Source organism: Python bivittatus, unplaced genomic scaffold, assembly GCF_059951505.1.
Source record: "Python bivittatus isolate LINGU-HERP-01145 unplaced genomic scaffold, Pbiv_v1 ctg000200_np1212, whole genome shotgun sequence".
Taxonomy (NCBI): Eukaryota; Metazoa; Chordata; class Lepidosauria; order Squamata; family Pythonidae; genus Python; species Python bivittatus.
In genome coordinates, this window is record NW_028277040.1 from 16,957,874 (window position 1) to 16,985,839 (window position 27,966).

The window sequence follows — 27,966 nt, forward strand, 5'->3', positions numbered from 1 at the left end:
AGGTAGGCCGGTGGGATATGTCATGTCTAAACTACCAAGGAATCCCATCCATGGTCTGCATAACCCAGCAGAAACCTTCTGCTCTGAATCATAGTATCCAAGACAAACTCTGCTACTCTCTTGTTTTATGGCCTTAAGAAAATAACTTGCTGCAAATTTGAATTTATGCTCTGTTCAGCTGTATGCAAAACGACATGTCTGTAACGGTTATAATATTTCAGAAGAGAAGATGAAAAAATAGTAAAATGTCTTTCTTTGATAAAAAGATTTCTAATCAATCTATAAAATACTGTATATAAGCAGTAGACTTAACCTTTTTTCCTCTCAAGAAATGAGCTGAGCAAGACACAAACCAATTCCTACTGTCAACACAGATGTTTGTTTCAACTGCCAAATCATGTACCTCTCCTTTTTTAGTTCTAATGTGAAGGGAAATTCTGTTTTCTAGAGCGCTGCAAGTGCAAGCCTATAAAAGCTACCCAGAAGACCTATCTTCGGAACAATTACAACTATGGTAAGCATGGCATGAGGGCAAGCAATAACCTTTGAAGAAGAGGTTTAAATGAAAGCAGAAATGATTTGACATAAAGAGGTTCTTGGGCTGCTTCTTTTGCCAATTGCTATCTCCAAAGGCAAGCAAAACTTGGCCAGCTGTTGGGGGGCCAAAATTGTCTACAGAAAGTGACTTTTAAGGAGCTTAGTTTCCTTCCTCACCTGTTTCATGCTCAAAGCAACCATTTTAGGTAGTTCAGGCTGCCAAAGAGATTGGCTGTCTCAGGGTCAATCAACAAGTTTTGAGGCTTAGTGGAATTTGAACCTGGCGTTCCTAGGTCTTCTTCTGACACCTTCCAGAATAAGTAGCTTTCTGGAGATAGCAAGATCAACCAAACACGTTTGGGAAATTTCAGAGGTACACAAGTGTTAGAGACAAATGCACTGATATTACATGCATAATATGTACAACACTTCTTTAGAAAAGAAATAAAAACAAGAATATTGATTTCAAGAAAGTAGCAATTGTTCTTTATTATTAATAATAAAATAGTAAGACTTTCATATTCTTAAAGTACCTTTTTGGTGCTAACAACAGTACTTGTGGTTTTAAGAAAATTAAAAGGTTACTATGTTTTCAGTTATTCATTAGTTTTTTACAAAAAACACTTCCTCTCTGGGGTTGAAAAGAACAAAATATTCTGGAAGATACAGCATTAGATGTCCTAGTTTTAACTCCTGTTCTTCTCCTTTTTCTTCAGTTATTCGGGCTAAAGTTAAGGAGGTAAAGACCAAATGTCATGATGTCACTGCAGTGGTCGAAGTAAAAGAGATTCTAAAATCTTCATTGGTGAACATTCCTAGGGACACGGTCAATTTATATACAAACTCTGGCTGTCTTTGCCCACCACTTAGCGCTAATGAAGAGTACATCATCATGGGCTATGAAGATGAGGAACGTTCCAGGTAATAATGCCAATTGGCCTCCTTCCTTCTATTAGTTCTGCCAGAACTTTCCATAACAACACTGTTAACTGACTGAAATTAGGAAACCAAAAAAGATATCTTGAGTTGATTGTGGACCAAATGTTTTCAAAAACAAGCTATTTTATTGGGTGGTTAATGTTTTGATTGAAAACAAAATTAAAAAGAGAAGAACATGAGCAGATAGAGGAAAAAGACCAGCATCTCTTTAATGAATAAAGTTGGCATAGTTTTAAGGAAGTTAGTAAACAGAGGCAGTTGTCTTGTGAGTTTTCCTATAGATTGGGACTTTGTAATTATATGGCTTCATTACACAGATCTTACTTGGTACCCTCTTGGTTCCCTAACCTTCTTAATTTTTTTTTTCAATATAAATTAAAGGAGATCTGGTAGTGTTCCATCTTTATTACCAAGAGTGTGTTTGGACCCCATGTGGGGTTCATAGGCTTTCTTGCAAAATAAAAATGGCAGGTGACCATCATCCAGACTTTTGTTGGACACATTCAAAGTTGCCCAGAAAAATTGTGCTTTGTATCCATAACTTGATCTTAAAATTCCCATCTGTTCAATGGCTCCCAGAATTAAGGATGCCCAGCCTACTTCATGAAGCCATTTCTTAGAAGCATCTGGAGTAAGACTTCAGTAATCAGGATTTAATAGTGGAAAACAGCACCTGAATTGTTGAAGAAGGTAATTGGCAGCAAGAGCAACCTCTCAGACCTGATCAAATGGTTTTATTCAGCTAATGTCAGCCAGTAGCCAGTATAAGCATTTTGCAATAACTAACCTCCCCAAAGCTTCCAGTGGTCTAGACGACAGTTCTGACTCATTCATTGGTTTGCTGTAATCTATCTGCCTTGTTGGATGGGCAGTCTGCAGCCTGAGGCAACATTCAGTTCCTGAACCCTTGTTTTGTGGGGTTTGCAGTTCCTTGTGACCATAAATGGTGAAAAATAAATGATGAGAGCCAGTCTAGTCTACTAGTGAAGGCACCAGGCTAGAAAGCAGGAGACCATGAGTTCCAGTCTCGCCTCGGGAATGAAAGCCAACTGGGTGACTTTGGGCCAGTTGCTCTCTCTCAGCCCAACTCACTTCACAGGGTTGTTGTTGTGGGGAAAATAGGAGGAGGGAGGAAGGAGTATTAGGTATGTTCATCACCTTGAGCAATTTATAAAAATAATAAAGGTGGGATTAAAAAAAATCTAAAAACTGGCAGCATAGTTTCCAACCACTGTAGAGGAACCCTAACATAGGTATATCATAGCATTCCCCAAAGGCCAAAATCCACATTCTCCCCAACTAGTCCCGTCCCTGTGTGGTGCATTATGTCCCATTCTACAGATCTCAACCTCCTCAACTGAGACGTGTGGTCCTTGGTCATGAAAAGACTGCCCAACCTAGATAATCAGTCATTTAGTTTATATGTAGACAGCCAATGGTCATGTTTCCTTACTCTGGAACTTTCTGAAGTGTAAGGTATGCACCTACTTCCAGTATTGTCAGCTAGCACTTTTCTGGTTGGAAATTCTTGAAGTTGCAGTTCTAGCACATCTGGGGGGAGAGGAGGGGTGCAACAGGTTGTCAATAGATCGTTAGTGCCAGATTCTGAAAAATTGGGATCTTGGTTGGAACTCATCTTTTCAGAATCAGACATTGTATGGATTTGGTCCAGTGAATCTCTGTATCTGGCCCATTTCGTCAGATTGTATTGTGAGAGTAAATTAATTTCAAAGGTAGGACATAAATGTGATATTAACAAATATTTCTTGATTTTAAACATTTCATATCCTTTCCCTAGGCTAAAATGGTCACATTACATCAATTCAAGGGCATTCTAATTGCAAAGATCTACATCACTGTTTTATATGTTTCTGTCTAATTTCATACAAAAACAGTCTTATGACACCTTAACTTTGGGTAGCTTTATTGTAATATAAACTTTGTTATGTTAGAGTTACAAATGAAAGAAAACCACCCATGTCCTCCTGAAAATTGTTTTATCTATTTCTAAGAATGTGTCCTGAATCTATCAGTCCAACACTGCAAAGAGTTGTTGTTTTTTTTCCTCCCCTCTTTTTAAGTTCAGAATAGCTAAGGCAGGATACAGCTAAACCATTGTAATATTATTTACTACCAGTACTCATATAGTTATATATTCATAATTATCTTTCTCTCCATGAGTACAGATTGTATCAACAAACATTTCTAAGAATGGAAGAAGTAGACTGTTGCTATGGAACTTGAGTGGAAGTTGTAGTGGTAATTAATAGATCTGCATTTGCTCCTTAAACATAAAGCTTCCTCTTTCTTCTTAAGCTGACCTGTTTTGCATTTCGTAAGTAATCCTTGTTCTTTTTCTTAAAAATGCATAGATTACTCTTAGTTGAAGGCTCCATCGCTGAGAAATGGAAGGATCGTCTTGGGAAAAAAGTGAAGGTAAGACAAATTTAATTAATTGCTTAATCATGTTTGACTTTGAATAAATGTTGTTATATTTTTGCCATTTCTAAACAAGCTGCCTTCTTCTGTTTGTTTTCTCAGAAACATTCAGTTAGGCTTAACTGTCCAGCATGCTTAAGTGAGAATACAGCCCTAGGCATCTCCTATCTCCACAGTGGGATATTTTTCCTATACAAAACTGAATCTCCTTTTCATTATACCAAATACCTCCCATGCCAAAACAAATTCCAAAATCTGTAAATGAATATGTAAACAAGGCACTCTAAACTAGAGGTGAAAAGAAGAGTTACACCATAGAGAAAGGTGTAAAAATATCAAACATACATTATAGAAAATGAGCAAAACACAGATAATTATTTAGCATTACTAAATTTTAGGACAGCACTTTGGGGACAGGGTTGCTCTTCGTTAGGGTTGCTTTTCAGCACAACGTGTTATATAGATTGTCGGTGATTAGGGATGTGCCTCATGTTAAAATGAACAGGAAAAATATGAAGGAATATGTATTATGACAGATGAATAAAACATTTGCCAGAATGGAATGTCAATGATAGAATGAGCTGGGATGGTAAATGCTGGAGTAATGAAGCAACACTAAAAAGACGCATTCCATATTCTTTTAAAGTTAAGTGTGGTAAGAGTTACAATGTGTATAGAAGAAATCAAAGACAATTGCAGTTGATACTATCTACTATCTACTGTTTATATCATCTACAGTGTAAAGCATTCATTGGTAGTATTGTCAACAGATTTGAAGATATTGCTGAAGAACCATGGGTCATGTTGATTTTTTAAAAGGTGCTAGTTTAAGGTCGACACGTAACAGAGTGGCACCAAAGGGGTTAGATGTTGATGATTTCAGAGTGATAATTATGCTTCGATCCAGAACGTTGTTGCTTTGTTGTCTGAATAAGTGGAACTAAGTTCCAGTCACGGCCAGCTTCTTGGTTTCGCAGAGAGCATTGAGGTTGAAGGCGCAGCAGGAGCTATGGTCTGCAGTGCTCTTGGATTTTTTCAAAAGTTAAAAGAAAACGCAGGGAAATAAAAGGATTGATATTTGCTACAGCCTGGCATAGCGTAATTGTTCCTAGAAGGCAGTTTGCTCAGGGTTGCCTCCATCCTGGTAAAACCACTAGTTACTAAGTTTTTAAAGAGAATGGCTCCACAGAAATATCCCCTGCTTGTAAACTTCCTTCTACAATGGCCGTCAACACAATTCAAGCTTTTCAAAATGGCTAAGCATCAGAAAAGAGAGCAATGCCAGTTTGCCGATCCCTCTGTTTAGAATTGGCCATATCTACGTACTGTGGAGATCTTGTCAGCACTGCTGCTAAGGCGTCCTTTGTCTTCAGAATGCCACGTTTGCTTTCCTCGGTTACAATTACTCGTCTTCTTTTTCTAAACTGCTGCCAGAACACAAAACAATAGTCCACTCAGTCCATCCGTATGGGGTTAGGAGGGTATTAAGTCAGGAACTTTTAAGTACATGTCTGTGGGGACACCAGAGGAGAACATGCTGAGCTTTGAACGTGCCCCTCTCTTTCTGTGTTTATGGAAGGTTATTTTGAATCCAGGAAAATCCTTTTAAATTGCTTGGCAATGTAAGGAGGACAATGGTGCGAGCTCTTTCACTCGAGCTTTGTGTATGACATTATGTCCAGAGGCTCTCAGGATTCACTTTGCATAACAGGGCTTTAAAATCTGATCTGTTATGCAGCATAGATTATTTCTTACTCTCACTGCTGGAAGAAAGAAACATTACAGCCCACTTTCCCACACTCATTTATGGGTTTGAACATATAGCCATCAGCCACATATACCGGTGACCACCACCAGTTTAGTAAAACCCTCTTACTCATGCTTTCAAAGCAGAAAATAGGGCTAAAGACAATTCAACTCTTTGTTTCAATCTAGTGTTTGATAAGAGTTAACTTTCCTTTTGCAGTCTGTGTTTAATAGCATTTATCACACTTTTGGGTCAAAGTGGCCTGGAAACATAACATATTACTCACACTTTCTGGTGTTCTCTGTGACCAAGAAAACTGCATTTTCTTCTTCCTTAAACATCTTAACCCCAGCATGAAAAACGTTTAACAACTTAAACTCTCAGCCATGAATAAAGTCCTCCAACATTTTCCCTTTACCAACAAATTCAGACAAAAGTGTATATAATGGCACCTGAATGAGGTGAGGTAGCTTTGATGCTCTTTGATTAAAAAGACAAAAACAAATAGTGTTGAGTGGAAAACAGTAGAATATACGGCAACCTGAACAACTAATACGTTTATTTGGGCATGATGTAGGCACAGAGAAAAATTGAAGAGAAACAATTGTCTGTCCTTCCTTTCTATAAAATAAGGGGGGGAAAGCACGGAGCAAAAAGAGCTGTCTGCATATCTCAAGTGATCAGTAAAGATCCTCAGTAGGTAAAGAACCTAGAATTGCTAGCAAAGAAAATGTTCCTTATAGTCTGGCCAGCAACAGTGGTCTGTGAAAATGCCTGGTATTGATTAACAGGTTTGGGATAGTAGATCTTCCACTAATTGATTTGTCTTCCTTTTTACTCTGCTCCAGCTTTCATCATGTCCTGCTCTCATATTCTCGGGTTCTCATATTCTTTCAGGCCTTTAGATGAGAAACTGGCAGTTTTTTAGGTGGGTGGAAGCCATTGTCACTAAATTGGCAGTCACCCATGCCCTGGTAGCCTCCCGCTTGGATTACTGCACTGTGCTCTGCATGGGCTGCCCTTGAAGACCAACTGGAAGTTGGTTCAAAGTGCAGCAGTGCAAGCAGTAACAGGCACTTCTTGTTATGTCCATCTGCCATGGCTGCTAAGTGAGCTGCATTGGTTACCACTTGGCTTCTGGGTGCAATTCAAGATGCTGGTCATCACCTAAAAAGCCTTTCATGGCTTAGGGCTTAGTTGTTTGAGAGACTGCCCGTCTCTGGTTGTTTCTGCCCATCTGGTACATTCAGGCAGAGTGGGAACTCTCCAGGTCCCGTCAGTGAAAGGTTGCCATATTATGGAAGTCTCTGTTGCAGCCCTTGCCTCTGGAACAGCTTTCTCCCAGGGATATACATGGCTCCCACTCTTCTTGGTTTCCTGAAATCTCTTAAGACTTGGCTGTGTGCCAAGGCCTGGGGCTAGGGTGGCTGTGGAGCCCCTGTTGAGTTTTTGCAGGTTGGGGAGTGTTATTTTGGTCTGTGCAATCATGTGGTTTTTAATGTGGTTTTAATATATATTGGTGTTAATGTAAACAGCAGAGAGACTTCTTGGGCAGCCTTAACAAAACCAATAAATAAAAAAATGAAATAAAATAATTAGTCTCTCTGTGTGTCTCCTCTCTTCTGCTTAGTACATCTGCTATTAATATTTACCTAAAAGGAATCTAAACTCCACCCCCCCCAGAAAGCTATTTAAAAAAAAAACAACTATAAAAACAGGCAACAATTCTGAGCAATGTTTGGCTTCCCCACCTTGTCAGTCTAGCTTACCAGCTTCAACTGAAATGGATACAGATTTTCTTCCTCCCCCAAATAAATTTGTGCACACACATGCTTGTGTATGTGTGTGCATATATGCACATACACCTATATTCCTGTCAGAAGCCATACTTCAAAAAAGGAGAGGGCCAAGACCAAAAAAACTAAATGTATAACAATAACTACTTATTAAAATCAATTACCTATAAAATAAGGCACCCCATTAATACAATTAATTTATCCCTCTCTTCACAGAAGGACATAAGTATACACTCCTCTTTTTCTAACAGAAACCACAAAGACGGTGAAGGTAGTGATACCATAGAGAGCACTATCTGGTATTATCAGAGGGGATATTGAAAAAAAATTGGACATGGAAGAAAAGAAAAGTGAAAGAAACTAGACCAAAATGAATGAAGAGGAAGTATGTTTTGTATGAAAAAGTGTTAGAAGGTAATCTTCCAGCAAAATGAACAAAATATGGGTATGCTAAGAAGAGGGTGTGTGGGAGCTGTTTGGAAGCGAGTAAAAAGAATTATGCTTCAGCGTGCCACCAAAGTGTGTGAAATTATGATAGTGGGATGTATGAAAAAGAAAGCTTGGTGGAATGATGAAATGAAAGAGGCAGTGGATGAGGGGGGAACACTTTAAGAGAAAGACTGCTGCAAAAATTAGGATAATGGAAAAATACCGTGTAATGTAAATGTAGAGAAAAAGATGGTTACAAAGAATGTAGCTGAAGAGAGCATGGAGTGGTTAAGATCAAAAGAGGCAGAGAAAATGCAGAGCAGAACTTTTAAAAAATGTTTTGGTTGTGAGTGACAAAAGCTAAAACAAGGAGCCTCCAGCAGAGTGAATAGAATGAAAATAAAAGTGATGACTTGGAAGGAAACTGAAGTGAAGGAATGCTGGAAGGAGTATTTTAGGGATATATATGGGAATAAGAGTGATATCTCAAAGAGAAAAATGCTGTGAGGATGTGGAAAATGGTAATGCTGCCGTTGTAGACAGGGTAACTTGAGAAATGTTAAAATATGGAAGTGGTTTGCTCATGCTGTGGCTATGTGACTTGTTTAACGTGTATGGAATCTGCATCTTGACCTGACAAATGGAAAAATAATATTGTTCCTCTACAGAAAGGAGAACAAACGTGAATACAAATATACTTGGAAAGGTATTGGACAGAATTCTGATTGAAAAATAGGGGAAGTAACAATGAGGAAAATCTGGAAAGTGGAATGGGGCTTTATGTGGGCAGGGTATGCAGTTTACAATTTTGCTTTTCATCTGGTCTTTAAGAAAGGTATGAATGTGAGAAGAAAGCTGATTGCACACTTTCTGATTTAGAGAAAGGGTATGATAAAGTCAGTAAGCTTGAAATAGAGAATGTTTATGTTAATATGGAACTGAAATTTGCTTGCTAAGCACGATAAGAGTGGTGTATGATGGAAATAAAGCATGCATGAGAATAAATACGTTGCTTATTGAATGGGTATTACTGAGCTGGGAGTAAGATAAGGATGTGTGATGTCCCCTTGATTGTTCAGTCTATTTATGGACAAATGTATAAGGCATGTTTATGATGAGGTTAAAGGTGTTTAGGTTGGCAATATGATTGTTTGCATGCAAAGAATGTTGTATTAGAATTATACAATGTAAGGGTTAGAAGTAAGCTAGTCCAGTCCCTTGTCCAGTTCAGGAGATGGCCAGCCAGCCTCTATTAAAATACACCAGGCAAAACAGAGTCACTTCCTACTTGCTGAACAGCTCCAACTGTTGGGAGATTCTTCCTGATGCCCACAAGAGATCTGCTTTTTCATAATTTAATCCTATTGTTTCTTATTTTGTCTTCTGGAACAACACTGAACAAGTCTCCCCCATTTGTATATGACAGCTGTTCTGATACTTGAAGACCACTATTTTGTCTCCCCACAGTTCTGTTCTCCAAGCTAAACATACCCAACACTTCCAACTTTTCCTCTTAGGTTTTTCTTTCCAGGAGCCTTACCACCTTGGTTGCTCTCCTCTGGTCATGCTACAGTTTCTCAGTGTCCTTTCTATAATGGTTTATCCAATAGTGTAAGCAAGAAAAGAGAGAGTCATGAATGAATGTAGACTGAATACAAAAGTAAGCAACAAATATAAAATCATATAAAGACAATGAATGAGAACTGAATCACAAAACAAATAGATGAAGGAAGAGTGAATGAGCTGAGAGGAAGAAACTGAGATTGTCAAAAAAAAGAGGGGTGAGAGTTTGAAGTATGAAAGGCAATGTAGAAACAATGGAACCAAGCTGTTTGCAAAGGTAGAACGGAATGGAGAATGGTGTTTGTATCAACTAGATTTTGCTCTATTTCCTTCTTTTATCTCATACCTTTAATTCCTTGCTTATTATTTCTCACTCCTTTATGCACTTTGCAGAATATTGTTTATTCTGCAAATTTTTATTCAGGAAAGAACCAAATGTGGCTAAAAAATAATAATAAATGGGCTGAAGGAAGAAGGAGATTGTCCTCACTGGTGCATCTGCTACTGATTATCTTGCAAGGGTTAGCATGTTGTTTCTAATTTATTGAAGAAGTTAAAGAAGGGATACCTGGATTCCTCCAGTGCTATATGTTTGAGTTTTGGACATTTACACTTTGATGAAATTTCAGGAGGAAGGAGAACAGATGAAGGGAACACATACAGAAATGCATGTTGGGTGACTGAAGAATGAGAGGATTGGCATGGTTTGTCCTTCATCCTTGGGTTGGTTTCCTGCCCAACTGTTGTGTTCACATTATGTGACTAGTTTGTGTGTGTGTGTGTGTTTCATTTTTCCCCAGTTTGGCTGCAGTTGGCTTCACTTTTCATTTGAAAAATAAATTAACGGCAAGGCACTTTTCTGCTTATGTCATCATAAGTTGGTGTTCACAGTTCATTTCTGTTAATAAGATCTCTAAGATGGCCTAACATTACTTAATTAAAGGCATTCTAGAAGGAGGCAGGCCAATGATTAAAACCCAAATATATATACACACACATTAACATATACAGTAAAACAGTATTGTGCCCTATTTTACTGCATAAAGTTACAGTACCACAAAGTAAAACATTTATTATTCTTATGCATACATACAATTTTTGGTATTTGTAATAATCTGTAAGGGCTCACTTTATAAACATTTGGGTACATACTAATAACTCATTGGTAGAGCCAAATTAGAACTTGCTTTGATTTAAAAAGGAAGATATAATTAGAACTGAATTAGCAGACCTTTCTGCTCCCTGCCAGAGAACTGGCAGGATTTGACTTTAGCAAAGTAGTTAACCATGCATTGTTCATTTATGAGGAGATAATGACAAACAAGAAGTGAACTGACTCTGTTTATTGAAATCAGTTTTGATTCAAGGCTGATCTGGAATAAAAAGGAACTTAACATAATACGAGGAATGTACCATTAGTCCCCATAGCATGCGTACAGTAGGTTCAACTGACGGAAATTTAGGGGATAAAGGTCCGGAAAGCAGAGCCTATATTGTTTGGGGTAAGTTAAACATTATCAAAGACACCCCCAACCCCCCAACCCAGTCATTCTTATGAGACTAGCAGTGTGGGCAAAGACAGGAAACAGTATGTGGTGGTGCCTAATTTCATGTAATGAACAATGCTTGCCCTTGAGACTGACAGATGGGAAATTTGCCTACCAGAAAGCTGATCTTGTGACAACACTAAAAATACATTGCTTGATGGTAATTAATTCCAAGTGAATTTTTAGCAAAAATTAGATATGTTCACCTTCTTATTTATCTAATTAAAAATTGTCTAATATGCTTCCCATCTGAATCAATCTTCAGCAAAGAGGATGAAGACTCTTCGTTGAAGGTTACGGATGGTAATTTACCATGCTGGTCCAGTCTGGATTAGTAGATAGATGTTTTTTGACTTCCTAATCCAGGACTGAGAGAGTGTGACTGACCCAGCCAAAATCACCCAGCCAAGCATCTGTGCCTAAGGGGGACTAGAACTGGGTCTTCCTGTTCCTAATCCAGCACTTTACCACTACGCCATGTTGGCTCACATATATACATGCCTAAAAATGAACTCTTAGAAAATAGGTGAGAACTGTATTCCATTTTTAACAGAATTTCCTCAAATTGGATTCTAGAAGCTATTCTTACTGAATGATACAGCCCAGGTTTCCACCAACCAGTGCCTTCCAGATGTTTGGACTTCCCCTCCTACAGTATAATCTCAGCAGCCATGTTAACTGTGGATATGGGAAGTGAAGACCAGCACCTCTGGAAGAGATCTTTCTGCTCCTCTTGAGTGCCACAAATGTTGAGCTGGAACACAATGTAGCAAAGAGAGCAGATAAATATGATCTAATGATCACAACAGATCATTAGACCAGAATTATTTGAGCCAGGATGTGGCCATTGATTTTGCAGATCAACCCCTTAAACTGCAAATAAAGTAAAAGATCCAATGTCAGTTTATCTATCTTTCCACATCAATTTACGTTACAGAAATCTAATTCTGATATAGATGGCTAATTGCTTTTATTAAAAGATGAGAGGAGCACATCTTTAGGAAGGAAATTTAATTGCTGTTGTGGTAGTCTCACTTCTTCTTTTTAATCTTACAGCGCTGGGACCAGAAACTCCGTCATCCTGTGAAAGGCAGAAATGAACCTGGACAAAGTGATTCTGCTCCCAAATCTGGGAGAACCACCAATCCACGGCAAAGGCGCAACTAAGATGGAAAATACCTTGAGGCCAAAACTAATCCATGGACTTGTATAAATTAAAGACTTGCCTTCTTGAAGCAGCAAAAGAGAAATTGCACTATTGCACGTTGCCTTTTATTGTTTACTATGAGTTCATGCTGTAGCCAATGTTAGTTTTTTTCTTCCCTTCATGTCTTCTTGCCTCTTGCATTTGCAGGAGTCCAAACACTTGGAAAAGAAAGGTATATTATATTAACAAATGTCTATCTGTGAATTACATTGACAAATATTTTTCTTTTTTTAAATGGCCAAACTGATGTTATTAGATGCTCATGGTAATCGTTTGTATACAATCACTTCAGTCTAGAAATCCACAAACATTTCTTACATATGTATCTCTGACATGAGCAAGTTGCCTGAAGGGACATTTTAAAAAACAAACAAACAAATCCCACGATTCTTAGATTGTATTTGGGAAGAAATATAATCCAAATTACCCCGTAGTTACGAAGAAGAATGAGATGAACATCAGATCCCAATATATTAAGAAAAATTAAGAATTTAATGGGCCTTTACTAGTAGAAATTAAACATCAAAAGGCAAAAAAAGTTCTAAAAGTTGTTAATCTTATCTAGCAAACACAAACTATTTCTACAATTGGCAAGTGGAGAATTGATCAGTTTTAAGAGTTCACCCCCCTCTCCCCACTCAGATTAATACTCTTTATGGCAGTATAGATTATGCAAAGAGATTATACCAAGAGAGTTAGGCCTTTTAGAATAGGTTTGCTAAACGTCGATTCAGCTTCAATAAGCCCCTTATATGAAGCTTTGTTTTAAAACATTAGCCATGACAAAGACCGCATGAAGGACTTACTGTTGAAGGTCTTAATCCTTGTGGGAAAGGTTGTATGGAATTGTTCAGTCTTGCCAGAAGATACCCCATACGTGCCCTCTGTTAACACTTCTCCCTTTCTTGTTTTCATTGTTGCTGCGGAGTCATAGGAATACAAGCAGTCGTCATCAGGCCTCCTTCTCAGCGTAGATCTGCACTTTGTCATTTCATGGCTGTCCTTTTGATTGTATGTCACTGTCTACATGCAACCGGAATGTTTAGTGATCGGTGTTGGGGATTAGGATGAACACTTCTAAGAGAGCTACAAGTGTGGTCCTTCAGCTATTGCTGGACTGGAGCTCCCATGCCATGTTAGCTGTGGACAATGGGAGCCTGAGTCTAACTGCTGGAGAACCAGAGGGCCTTCACCCTTATAAGAGCTGCAGTAGCAAACAAAAGCTTTGACTTCTTTGCAATCAATGGGCATGTTAATAGCTTACAATACATATTTCTGTTCAACATGTGCCAACAGATCATCCTAATAATCACATCTGTTAAGTCTTTTGTAACAGTGCCAATAGTTTGAAGCTGTAAATCTGACTCTCCCTCTCTGAATTGAAATAAAACAATTATTTTAGCAAAAAAATGGTATACATTTCTTTGGCACATAATAGTTATGGTGGTTTCATTCAGAAATTAAGTTAGAGTTCAGACTGAGAGCATACGTAAGGCTTCAAAATGGTAATGGCTAGAAATAATTTTCATCATTTCTAAATGTGACTCAAGAAGAGAAGCCCAGGGAAAAAAACTTCGGGGTGGGGGGAGGGAAGTGGCATACAATATTTGATTTCAATTATTATTCCCCTCTTCCTTTTTTTGCATCCTTTAAAAAAGCGTCCCAAGGTTTAAAAAACGTCCCAAGATCAGGGTGCAGCACAATAATTCCATATGAAAAGGCTTCCCACACTCATTGCGTCATAGTTCTGCACAACTAAAAATAAGCCAGATACAGATAGGTGCAGATTTTATTTTCAATAATGAAAATATTGAAAGGACATTGATTACCTTGGATGCAGCTCTAAATGTGCTTTGTATAAGTGCATGGCTGCCAGATACTTCTTTGAAAAAGGCATAGTGTTGTACTTGTCGAACGAAATATTATGTCGAGATAAAACCTGGCCCTGCTCTTATTGACGGCAATCCAGTGACCTCTATGCATCCTTGCAATGTAAAAGTCCACACTGCACACCTTATCCCATTACACAACCAAATTGCTAGTTCTACTGCTTCCTGATAGGATGCATCCCTCACTTTGCCACCTCCACGTTAGCCAGTTAACATGGGGCAACTAGGATGGGCTCTTCTGAAGTAGGAGGATAATTTGTTCGAAGTTGGCCACCTCTTTATGGGCTACTGCCAATTGCTCTTAAGGATCTGTTTTAAGAAAGGGAAAGATAGCAATGCTGGCCACTCATTCCAGCCATGTCACCCCCTATATTTCTCCTTAGAATGTCCATCTTGCCAGTTGAGACAGAGGACAGGAGTAGAGACCAGAGAATTGGAAATGTGCCCATTGCCATTTCTCAATTGGACTTTCAAAGGGGCAACACAGCTATCTCAGGTACGGAATGACACCCTTAATCTCTTTTTCCCTTTTACTATTGCTAAACCTTAGGGCCAGAGCTGGCATTGTAAATTTTGATAGCACGTCACAAGCATTCCCACAAATTGTTGACATGGTGGGTATGGCCAAATACCCTTTTACTACAAGGCAAACTTGTATGGTTCCTCCCCATGACCCTCTGTAGAAACTAAGGAAGTTCTTTCCAAGTTTACCTTAATTTTTTTCTTTATATTTTCTGTCCATGTGGTTTTCTTGGTAAAAATACAGGAGTGGTTTACCATTGCCTTCTCCTGCACATTATGAATGGACGCCTTTGCCCTTGTCACTAAAGTTGTCATCTGGCTCCAGCATCTTCCTATATTGCTGCAGGCCAATATAGGTGCCTGCTTGCTTTAGGTGACCTTCATGCTTTGAGTGAGCCGGCTGGGCATATATACTCTTGGCACAGGCTCCCGGAGTTCTTCACTCGTCCTTCTCAGGAACAGCCCCTGCCCATTCCCCGCCACGATGAGGCAATACAGCAGGCCTTGGGGGTAAAGATTACTTCTAGTATGGCTAAAAATAAGCTCATATTGCTAAATTACAAAGAAATATAGATAGTTTGAGCTGGCTGACAAAAACGTTTTGACAAACAATTTGGAACATACATATATAAAGTGCGGAAATAGTGACACTGTTTTTGTCACGTAGCAAATGCACAGAGATGCGCATGCAGTTGGATGCAGTGGGTTATCCAGGGTGGCTGATTAAAACCATACCTTTCTGCATCTGGTTGTTATTATTTCAGGGAGCAAATAGGTAACTACATCTTCTCCAGTTAATTAGCAGGATGCTGTTGTGGCATGGATGATAATTTCCTATAACTATACACCCTTGAGGGTAAAACGGCATGAGAGTGAAGCTCTTTATGGCTGTCGTCCCAAAGCATGCCGCTACGCCTGGCTTTGTAAGTCCCCTGCCATTTTTGTTATAGATTAGGAGGGATCAAATCTGTTTTTAAGACAGAGGCATGTGCCAGAGACACGGGCAACTGAACTCTCTCCCTTCATTGAATCCTAGAGCTGGAAGGGGATATTTAGGCCATTAATTCCCACTCCCTGCTCAGTGCAGGAATCCAGATTAAAGCATCCAAACCAGTGGGTTGTCTAACCTCTGCTTGAAGACCTCCAATGAAATGGAGCCCTCCCCCCCCCCATTTCTCTGGTAAGTGGTTCCATTGTTAAACTGCTATTACCGTTAGGAAGTTTTCCGTAACATTGAGTCAGAACCTGCCTTGTACCTTAAATCCATGATTCTGTGTCCTGCACTCTGGAATGAGAGAGAACAGGTTTAGATCTTCAGCCACTATTTTGGTCTCTGCAATTCCTCCATGCAGGGGCTCCCCCCCCCCCCGACCTTCATGTGGTTCACTTCTAATACTAAAATATAGCCAAGGACCAAGAAGCAGGCTCCAGAAAGCAGTGCATCCCACGAGAGAGAACTGGAAAGTAAGAGACAATAAAGAAATACATGCTAAACATGAGTGGAAAAATATATGCGTAGATAAGTATCAATACAGTATATATGTGGGGTGTTTTGGTCACTTTTGGCTTTGGCACGTCCACTTTTTTCAGGGTGCTTATCCACAGTTGACATAAAGCCTCCAAAATTAACCGTACTGTAAGTGATCAAAGTGTTCTTGAAGTCCTGGCAAAGATTTTCATTGCCCAAGTTATACAACTTTTGACAAGGGTGAGGCAGCACCATGTTTGAAGTATGACAGTAGATTTCACTACTGCAGTACCCCGAAGGTAGTAGCTTAGTGCAAAGATTAAGTACACTTGCACCCCTAGCAGCTACATATCACAAGTTGAAATATGCCCATGGAGGTTTGCAAATACTGTACTGGGCTATATGTTTCTGAGCCATAGGGTTGAATAGGCCCCAATACAGCATTGTGAGCCACCCAGAGTTGCTTAAGATGGTCAGCCATATAAATCTTTTAAATAAATAAATAAAATAAATTTCTTAAAGTATGAATTAAGACCCAGGGGAGTCAGGAGACAACAGATGGATGGTCAAGTCCCTTCTGAGCAGGCTTCCTGGTCTGATGCAGAAGTACATTGAATGCAAGTAACACAAGAGTTCCAGAGCTCTGCACAAAAGCAGAGTGTCCTGTTGGTTTTCTGGCTTTTTAACACACTGCCTTTGCCTTTCAAAGAGGGCGTAATCATGGCTGGGAGCTTCTACCTGATCTCAGTCTGTAGAGGGAATTACAGTGGAGTGGCAGGGAAGAAAGGCAAGAAGGCCATGGCAAGAATGGGGGGGGGGGGGAGAAGGGAAAGAAGATGGGCTGTACTTGTTAGCTCAGAAGGGTTGCACTGAAGCCTGACAGTGCTTTGCAAGATGCAGCATTTTAGAAAGCAGTTTAAGAAAAGCTGATTTAAAGCAAGAAATAGCGCTTGCGCTCTCGCTCTCGCTCTCGCTCTCTCTTTTTCCTGGTGAATGACAGTTGGCTGACTTCAAGTTGAAGTCCAGGCTTCAGGAATTACACACATGTTAAGCAAGCTTATCCTTCCCATTAAAAATTTGTTTTTAACTGATCAAGAAGGGTGGGTCTTCCAAAGAAACAACATTATTTTATAAAGCTGTAAGATTCTGTCATTATTTTATATAGATCAACATGTAATGCTTAGAAGTTATTGTTATATTTATTTCTTGCCCAACTGTAACCCTAAGGAAATTTGTTTATTTATTGGAGGGCATCCCCAGAATCATTTATAATTTTAGAGCCACAATGTTGCACAGAATGCCTAGCCTAAGACCTTATCTTGATATAATGTTTTTATTGTGATAGTACACAAAAAGAAAAACTACCAGAAAATACAAAACAATGTACGTAAAAAGAAGAAAAAAAAACACTGTCTCCCAGTAAATAAGAGGGGGGAAAGGATAAGCTTATATAAATACTATGATACACATATAAAAGTGAAAACCCACTCAGTTTTGAACTGAATTTCGACCACGTGGAATATAATTGATTGATTTTTCTATTATGTTGCTACAAAACCAATAAAGGGAGAACATGTACACATGTCCTCAGTCCAAGGTTTTAAGACTATAGTAGCAGTATATTCCTCATGAAGCCAAACAATCTTTTGAGCTACTTTCCATGCTTGATAAATCTAGAGTACTTAATAAACTGATCAATTTCAGGTTTTCAGGGCATAATTCAACCTCACACTGACATCTTTAAAGATTATTTTTAAATTTCAAATCAAATCAATAATATGAAAAATAAACCGAAATGGAACCACCATTGAGAAGACCTAAATCCTGTGTGTCAAAATCTCTCCAACTGCATAAAGAGGTTGACACCCATACTTCTGAAACATCCACCGAGTATCCTACAACCTTGAAAAAGATATGCTTGTTTAATTAATCTCATTTGAAGTTTGCAGGAAATGAATTTAACTTTATTTAAAACATTAGATCATTTATTTCTTAAAATAGGATTCCAAGGCTTTCTTCCAAAATTCTTGCAATTTACTACTGTATAAAGTTTCCAGTCTTTCAAAACAAAAACAAAAAAAAAACTCTTGTTTTTTCTCTGAGCAGACTGGTCAGTGTTCTCATTTCTACAAGTTCAGTTAATTTTATAATCCAATCTTCCACTGGAGGTATTTCATTACTTTTCCATCTTGTTGCATACAATAATCCTGCCACAATTACCATATACAATATTAATGTCCTATATTTCTTTTCTAATTCCACATCCGTAAAACCCAGTAGGAATCATTCTGGTTTCATTGTGATGTTAGTCTGCAATATCTTTTACTCCACAAGATCTTGTGCATCATTGTATGGATTTGCATCCAAAATTTCTTTGCTTTTTCACAAGTCCACCATACATGATAAAAAGTCCTTTCTTCCTTTTCACACTTCTAACACTAATTTGATATTCTTTTATAGATTTTTGACAGTTTAGCTGGTGTCATATATCATCGGTACATCAATTTATAAAAGTTGTATCTTAAATTATAGTACAATATAAATTTAACACCAGTTTCCCACATTTTGTCCCATAGATCCATATTCATATTATAACCAAAGTTTGCAGCCCATTTCACCCTACAGTCTTTAACCTGTTCATCCTCTGTTGCAAACCTTAATAACAATTTGCACATTTTAGCTATTATATGACCATCATTTGTACATCCAGTCTGAGTCTCTCTCTCATGCTTTCCTGCCCTCCTGGGCTTAACCCATGCATTTGCTCCTGTCCTAACAGCTTCTGGTTGCCTTCTCCAAGGTCATCCCCATGGCTCCCTACAGAAAGCAATAGGATATGCTGTCTCCATTTTTAAGTTATATTCTAGGTGTAGCGGAAAAAAAAAATCTAAAGTCCACTAGAGTCTGATTTTGTTCTGCGTTGAAATAAATATTTGGAACTCTGAAATTACTTCTGTGGAGCAAGACTTTTTTTTATAGAACTTTTCTTCTTGAACATTCTCCATTACTTAACACATGTCTTATCTGTACCCTCAAGATGATTAATCTTTTTCCTATAACATTTTAAATATTTTCTTTCATTCTTCTATACATTTGTGAAACATTTCCAGCTTTTGTGTAATTATTTCAATAGTACCTCTAAAGTTTTGCACATCCCAATAAAAATACCTTAAAGCCATCAAAAGCTCCAGGTCAGAACTATCAAGAAGTCCCAAGTTTAGTAGGAACTAAAATTGCTCTTTGTAATTCATCAGACTTAACTGCACACTTCCATACAAGTTCTGAGATGAGCCCACCACCGTGTTTATTTTTTAAGAATGCCTGTGGAGCCAAGTGCAAGCAAAGACAGTGTTAGACCCAAAGCTAGCACTTGGTTTGGCAGAAAACCAGCTGCCTATTTAATTTATTTTTAATTAAAATAATAATCACCACCACCACCACCACCCAGAGTCATTCTGCAATGAGATGGGCAGTGACTAATTTGAAATATAAAATCATCATCATCATCATCATCATCAGCAGCAGCAGCAGCAGCAGCAGCAGCAGCAGCAGCAGCAGCAACTAAAGTAACCAATGGATTCCGGTTTCTGCAATGCCCAGTTCAGATGGAATACACAGAAACCAACTTCCTAAAACTAGTTTTAAGTTCAGTGAATTCCCAAATTCAGGGTGAAGCAAGACAAGAGAGTTTTATAAGACATAGCAACGTCTGCCACTATTTTTCTGTGATATGCGGCATGCTCACACTTTTTTAGTTTAAGCACAGAATGGTTGACTTGCTTTCTAGAAAGTTATATATATCATATTGGGACATCTCCATTGTAACACAGGATCCTTCTTTGTTCCAGCAAATGGAAAACCCAAAACACAGTGAGATTTGGAGCTTTTCCTCCTGTTTTTTATAATTTCAGGGCAATATCCTTGACATTCCCTGATACAGTCTGTTTCTCTTCATCATAAAATAGCCAATTAGTCCCAAATGTTTTCAGAATCTTCTTAAAACCTCAAACTTAGGTGGGAAAATGAATTCTAATAACAAGGATTTACCACAAGCTTGGAAGTTCTTATACATATCGTCTCAAAAGCCACAGCATCTGGATGTTAAGTATGTTTGGAGTATGTTCTACTCCTTTCAAGCACAGTTATTTCAAAACCATTGGCCTATTGTTGATTTGAGCAGACACTGAGTGTTAGGATGCTATTTCTGTGAGCCTATCAGATTTTGGCATGGCTAGAACTGTCTTCTATTATCTGTCCCATGTACTGTATGTCCTAGGTGAGTGCAGTTAGACGACAACAAGATGAGCAAATGATTTTGTTGCTGTGCAGTTGCTAACATGTGGATTCTGATGGCAATACTCTTGAACCCACTTTAGCAAAATAAAAATGTACTGCATTAATAGTAGAGTTTGCCACTTCCTCAAAGAATGCATGGTGTTGGATGGAGGTTTTTTTTTTAAGGTTTTCTATCCTGCCTTTCTTATTTTTATAAACAACTCAAGGCAGTGGACATACCTAATACTCCTTCCTCCTCCTATTTTCCCCACAACAACAACCCTGTGAGGTGAGTTGGGCCAAGAAAGAGTGACTGGCCCAAAGTCACCCAGCTGGTTTTTCATGCCTGAGGCAGGACTAGAACTCACAGGCTCCTGCTTTCTAGCCTGGTGCCTTCACCACTAGACCAAACTGGCTCATACAAAGATTATGTGATGAGCCCTGCTGGATCAGACTTGTTTCCCTCTGGTGATTATCCTGAATCTGCAGTCTGGACCATAAGGGAATTTCTGGACTAGGCTATTGTACAACATCTCTGCTTTATTTACATATCGTTATCTTGGCTGCCTTTGGTAACCCTCCCCTCATGTCCACCTCTTCTTCCATCTTTTCTCTTGCCAGAGAAAATCCATTAAGAAGAAAAACTGGAATTGTTACACAATGCCCCTGAGACAGGCAAAAAGAAGAGACCCTCAGAAGCTTAGTGCTATCATCCCCCTTGTGTTTTTGTTCTCCAGCAACTGTTTTCAGAGCTCTAATTCTTGCTCCTGATTATCTGAACCATATCCAACTCATTTGTACCTCAGCCACTCAAAAAGTAGACTTTTGGCTTTATGTACCAGAGGGGTTCACATACTACCCCAGTTCCCCTGCCGCTGGTGTTACAGATGGCTGGGTGATTCCTTTTGCTCCATTTACACAGGGATTGGCTGCTTGGCTGCTTTGAAGTGTTATCAGAATAGGGATGACTACACAAACATGCAACCTCCCTATCCTCACAACCCTAGGGAAAAAATCTGTGCCCAACAGTCTAATGGTTATATCCTGATCAGGATTATGAGTGTGGATGAGCTCATCCTCTTCCCAGGATGATCTCAGTTGGAAGCTTCAGGAGAATGACTCTTTCTCAGCCTCACTTTCTTTTCTCCAGTCAAAGGACAATGAAGGGTCATTCAAAAGAATAATTGAGCATGAAAAGCAATTCAAGGGCTGTGTTTAGACAAGACAGTGAGCCACAGAGTAGCAAACCACATTTGAACCTAGCATGTAGAGTACACTGGGCTAACTGAGAAGTCCTTGTTAAGCTAACCCTGTTAATTTAAGCATATTATACAAAAGCATTAGAGAAATGTGTTATTCATATGTATATCTCATCTTGATTGATATGGTTAGTTTCCCCAGCCTAGGCAGTAAACTGAATTAAGATCTTTTCCATATTGGCATTGCTTTCCTTCCCCAGAATCTCAAAAAAGGTCCTCCTCACTGTCATCAAGCTTGAAATGCTAAGAATGAGCAGCAAAGAAAATCAGGCTTCAACTGTCAAAGGCCCTGGAATGGGCAGTGTGTGTGTGTGTGTGTGTGTGTGTGTGTGTAAAGGCCCTCATTTCTACATCCCACAGAAGAAGAAAATCATTTGGTATTGGTTATCCTTGCTCCTACTTCAGATTGTGGGTGTTTGGCTAATTGTGTGAAATACATCAAGCAGCTTGAGCTGCAAAATTATGAAGTCACATTTTCCTGTGAAGGACCTGCTAGAGGAGCTAGAGTTCAGAGTAGGCAATTGCTGCCTCCATTGGGGAAACAGACTTCCCCCAAATTCAGGACTTAATAATGGGACAGAAGCCCTCTCTGTAACACCATTTGAAACCTCCTTCTCTCAACTCTATTTTCCTATGCTTTACAACATCTTTCATATGTTAAAGCAAAACACATATACACGCATACAGATAAAATAAAGACAAGCGAGAGAAATGAGAACATATGAATGCATGAATGTTTACAGTTTAAGCTAATCAAATCATAACGTTATTATGGCCAAAGGAATAACATTTAATTTATTTGTGCTGCCTTGAGGATAAGCATCATTTTATTATAGGGAAAGATGACTTATTTTTCCAGCAGAAATAATATCATGAGCATCTGTAACCTTGTAAATGCCTAATTGCTTATCCCCTATCAAACCACAATGAAACTTCATTCATGGATCATTTTGGAGGTAATCCATTACTCCAGAAGGTCCATTAAACTTGAAAGGATGTCATCATGATAATTGACATCATTTGTGTCAATTTGCATCATCTGTGTAATAACTTAATCACACCAATGATGCAAATAGCCAAGAATTACCCAATTTGCCTTATTTTTGTAATGATGTCATTAAATAAATAACATAAGCCACTGCAGATGTTGTAAAATTAACATACATTTAACTGCCTTGTCTGGACTACTTCACAGGAGACCATCTTGTCTGTAATTTTGGTGGGGATATCCAGATGAAAATTTGGTCTGTTGTATCCAGGGTCCATTACATCGGGGGGTGTCTAAGAAATCAAGGTTTCACTTGTAGAATTATAGAGTTGTAAATCAAGCAAGAAAGGATGTTTCATTGTGAGCTAATGTGCTGGGCCTCTCTATTGTGGCTCCCATCCCTACCACTCTCTGGGGGCTCCCATGTAACAGAGATCCTCACTTTGGCCCAGATTCCCACCTTAGGTCTTCTACCAGATCTATTCTATTAATCTACTGAACAAAGGATGAAAAGGCCTCCTTCCTTTAGCCTTGGAGTCTCTTCCTCCTTTGATAAGACTATCATGGTTGATGCGGGCTCTTGTTTGAAAGAAGCCAAGCCTGAGACAAGACTGGAGAAACTGGCCCTAAACTGGACATCACCTCCAGCCTTTCTATTAAGGAGAGACTTGCCTGAAGCTGAGCCAGCGAAACAGCTGCCAGGCTAGGGGAAGGTGAAGTGCTACCAGCTGACTCTAATTACGCCCCTTCCCAAAGGTAACTTAAAACCATACAGAAATCACATTAATTGCAGTAAAATGTATCTAACATGGCATGAGTAGGATTTACTGGCTTCAAGAGCATTTAAGATATCGTCTTACATTATAATGGGACATCCTGATTAAGCTGAGCATGTTCAGTGCTTTAGGTTATGTTTGGAACATATTGGAACAGTTTGAATCTTTACTGAGAGTCCATAATAAAGGAGGCTTTTCTGTAAATTCTAAACATGTCTCCAAAGTTGTGCTATTGTTGTATACCTCTCTCTTTTTTTATTTGTTGGTATTTTAGCAAGATTTTAGACATCAGTTAACTACTATGCAATCGCTTTTCACTCTTCAGGGCAAAGATGTTACTTCGCCTACCCTTGCCCTGTTTCTAGTTATATCTGTCTCAAATATTTTCAACATCTATAAAAATGCTCCCTCTGGAGAAGTTTTATGAGAATCTATATAATGTTATTTTCTAATAAATTTTTGATGGTCTGCTTGTTAAAAAATACTAGTGAAAAATATGATTACCAAATACAGGGATTTATCAACATTCTTGTTCTTAATCCTAATTTTAAAAGTTTTCTGAAAAAACATTAAAATGATTATAAAAATATGAAAATCCCTTTTAATGGAGAGGAAAAGGGAAAAAATCAGTTGTTGACAATAGATCCTAAAAACAAACATCCTTCAAAAGTTGAAACTAAACAATGTATTAACTGTATAATTACATTTATATTATTGGCAATGTTTTAAAAAGAAAAATAGAAGCCATAGGAGCAGGTGATTAGAATTAGGACTGTAATATGAGCTTAGGATGGCAAAGAAGATTTGAACAGATTCTCCCATACCACTTTTTTTCAACCAAATCCCTTCCCGGTCCCCAAAATGGTGTTATTTGTCCTGAGAGAGAAATTAGGCCTTGATTGTTTAGTTCTAGCCAGAATGGCTGATGTTGTATGCAGTAACAAGTTACAGTCCTTTGGGATAATGTCAAGTAGTTGTTCAGCTGTGAGTTTGTTTTCTTTTGCACAGACAGACTGGAAACCAAACCAGACATCAAAACACCAGATGCTGAGATATTACTTTGCTCTCAAAGCTGGGTGTCAAAACTAGCTTGGCACTAATAATCCCAGTTGTCAGTTTGGAGCTCCAGCTGTGACAGTGTCTGCCAAATGGTGGTACAATGTTTGTGGAACAGTCTTTTGGAGTAGGTTCAAGAGATGCAAAAGAACTGGGGATGAGTGGGGGGGGGGGCAGCATTCTAGGAGAACATACCTTTGCATTTTGCACGTCTTTGGAAGAAACCCTCTGTCTGGCCTAGCTGCAGGAGGACACAAAGGCAGCTTAGCAACTCATCGGCTGGACTTAGGTTCTAGATCAGCAATAGGCAACCTCAGATCTCCTGACATTTTGAACTGTAGCTCCCACAGACCCTTGCCACTGGCCATGCTAACTGGGGATGACGAGTGTTAAAATCCAAAACATCTGGAGGACACCCTCATTCTTATAACATGCTTAACTGGATCATGTGAGGGTTCACCACAAAATGTGAATTCCAAAATTGAGTTAATTGATCCAGTCTATTATCCTGGAAGGTTTAAATTTAGCCAAACAGGCCCTTCCTTTGATTCCTTCCAGTGGGTGATTAACTCTACGATGACAAGATCTAAAAATGTTCCTAAAAGCCAGCAGTCAAACAAAAGCCACTCAACTGGAATCCTACCAGTAAAAACCCAACATTCAATCTTACATTATTTTCTGACCTTACATTATTTTATCCCAATCCCAGAACAGTGAAACTAAATTCACTAGCCAGGAGCCAATCACTGAATACTGAGGAGAGAGAGTAACCACTCAGAGCTGGAAGATTCTTCTCATTCCCTTCTTTTTAAAAAATGGCTGGAAACATGCAGAGAAATGACAGTCTCCTGACTTCTTTTGTGATGATTGGGAGGACATTAAAAAGGGGGGAAAAACAATCCATGTGCTTGATAGCCCCCTCCAAGATTATGTCATACAAAAGTGAGTCAACTGACCAGGAGAGAGAATAGCTGAATTGTCCATGTTGCGTGAACACAGGTTTCCCTTGCTTCATGCACATTCCACTCTTATGTGACTGATCATTTTCATCCCAGAATTTGCTTTATGCAAAAGAGAAATCACTGTTATACGATTTGTGCCAGCATGGCCAATTTGCACCAAAGGACTAGAAATGTGCCAAGACTTTTTTCCTCTCAAAACCCCATTCTGCCCTCACTCACACATTTGCCATCATATTCGGCAGTTGTTCTAGTTGTGTCCAATCTCCCACTGACTTCTGTACCTGCAAATAGTTACCACTGTTACCGTGGGGTCAAAATGACCATCAAACACTAGAAACAAAAGTTGGATATATTACATTGTGCTGAAGCTGGGGAAGGATCCTCAGCCCTAAGATGAGCTTTTAACCTGGGGGTTAGGGTTAGGGTTAGGGTTAGGGCTACTGCATACAACATAATGAAGGATGCTAATAAAATCTATAGTGCTGGGATGTGCTCTACCTCTTTGACTGTCATGGTAACCACCCGTGTTAGAACTCCAGCTGGAGAAAAGATGGAGAAAATGTTTTTACTGTATATAGGACATGAGACAAGGAAGAAAACATGTTTGAATAACATACCGTGTAAGAATAAGGCTCTAAAAATTTATGAGCATATCTGTCAATGCACTTGGGTTGCAAAATTTGACACTGTACTTCACAACCTCATTTTTTCCCACTGGCTCAGTGTCTCATTTTATCCAAATTTGTTTTTTGTGAGGTTTTTGGAGAATATAATGCTGACCAAAAGCAAGGGAGGGCTGCATGTCGATACTCCTGACAGTTATCAAGAGAAAATGAAGAACCAACCTTGGAAATAGCTAAGAGAAAGTATTGTCATCATCAACTCTTTATTTTTTTGACACACTATATGCTAATGAAACATTGGGTTCAGGATTTTAAATGTATATAACTGCTTGGAGCTATATTGTTCTTACATACATACATCATATACAGTATTGCCTTCAAGTCAGTTTTTGACTCCTGGCGACTGCCTAGACAAATCCCTGCAGTTTTCTTGGCAAGGTTTTTCAGAAGTGCCTTGCCCTTGCCTGCTTCCCAGGGCTGAGAGAGAGTGACTGGCCCAAGGTCACCCAGCTGCCTTTGTGCCTTAGGCAGGACTAGAACTCACAGGCTCCCGGTTTCTAGCCTGACACCTTAACCACTGCACTAAACTGGCTGTGTTACATATATTAGGGCTTTAAAACTTTTGACAGTGACCCAGTTCACTTATCATACTAAACAAATATAATCTGATTACAAATAAATATAATCTGACACTTCTTTCTTTGCCAAATAATTATCAGTTCAATTGTAATAGCAATCTAAAGTCTACACTGGCTTCATACAATTTTCACTGAATGCCTTATTTTTGTTAGGGCTTGGAAAAACTTTACAAAGCATAAAAATTTTTTTGACTGTGACTGTCAGTTGAGTTTCACTCTTTGCCAGCCAGATAGATACCTCATTTATTTAACCGCTCTCAGACATTATAGGGCCTTTATGTTCATTCCAGCAACATCCACACTCATTTTGGCAAAAGCAGTGTCGCATCACAAGCTCTGCCCTTTTGCACATGTGTGTGATATCATGGCACATGTAGAAAAGGTAAGGCTTGCTTTGCAACACCGTGATGATGCTTGGATTACTCTGACCCCCTCTGTGCTCTTCTGTGGACTCTGCTGGTTAGATTGATTGATTTCTTATTTATTTCCAGGGTTAATAGGTCATTTCAATCAACCAACTCTGAGCGGCATACAACTCCCCCAATTTGTAATTTTGATTAAAACAAATACATAATAGTTAAAAACTAAAATGAGAAAGCTACAACACAAACAATTATATGCACCAGGAGTCAAACATAAAAAACCCACCACCCACTGTTACAATAGTTGCTTATCCAGAGAGTCAGTCATGCCCCCAAGGCTTGGTGAAATAATCCAGGGTTCACCAATTTTCTGAAGATCTGGAAGGAAAGGCCATCTGAAGATCTGGAGAGTTACTATTCTAGAGGACAGGGAGAGCAACTGAAAAGGCCCTCTGACTGAGGGGAAACATGAAGAGCCCACCCTATTAGATCCTATCAGACAGGGCAATGGCAATGGGAGAAGATATGCACAGGTATATCCAGGGTCTGAAACATGAAGGGTTTTAAAGGTGACAGCCAGTACCTTGATTTGAAGCCAGAAACCACCTGATAACTAGTGCAGCTCTCAAAGCAGGGGTGTTAAGTGGGTGCCTCAAGATGTCCCCACCGCTACCTGAACCACCACATCCTGGATGTTAAGGTTCTACCATCTGTGGTCTTAGACGACAGATACCTGTATCATAATGAAGGACCAAATTGTCCTTGTAAACATGGAGACCAAAGAAGAGTTTGGCAGGGGTGTTGGAAGAAGCAGAAGAAAGAAGGGCCAAAGAGGGAGAAATTTCCTGGCGCTTATTGGTGGGGAACTGCTGACAACAATCTCCTGAGTGCTGCGAGGGAAGCATTGCAGTATTGTGATCTGCAAGGAGTGCAGTGTTGCCTTC

The 27,966-nt window shown here is 39.1% G+C and overlaps 1 protein-coding gene across 2 annotated transcripts in view; it reads left to right on the top strand.

Annotated features, from left to right (window-relative positions):
* The window catches only part of FRZB (frizzled related protein), a 32,974-nt gene extending 19,366 nt beyond the window's left edge, over positions 1 to 13,608 (top strand). For both annotated transcript variants that reach the window (XM_007422769.4, XM_007422768.4), the window contains 4 exons: positions 449 to 514; positions 1,254 to 1,458; positions 3,849 to 3,912; positions 12,054 to 13,608. In XM_007422769.4, the coding sequence (XP_007422831.1) occupies positions 449 to 514; positions 1,254 to 1,458; positions 3,849 to 3,912; positions 12,054 to 12,164 (446 nt within the window). In that variant the 3' untranslated portion in view covers positions 12,165 to 13,608. The remainder of the gene's footprint in view (positions 1 to 448; positions 515 to 1,253; positions 1,459 to 3,848; positions 3,913 to 12,053) is intronic.
* Positions 13,609 to 27,966: the final 14,358 nt, after the last annotated feature.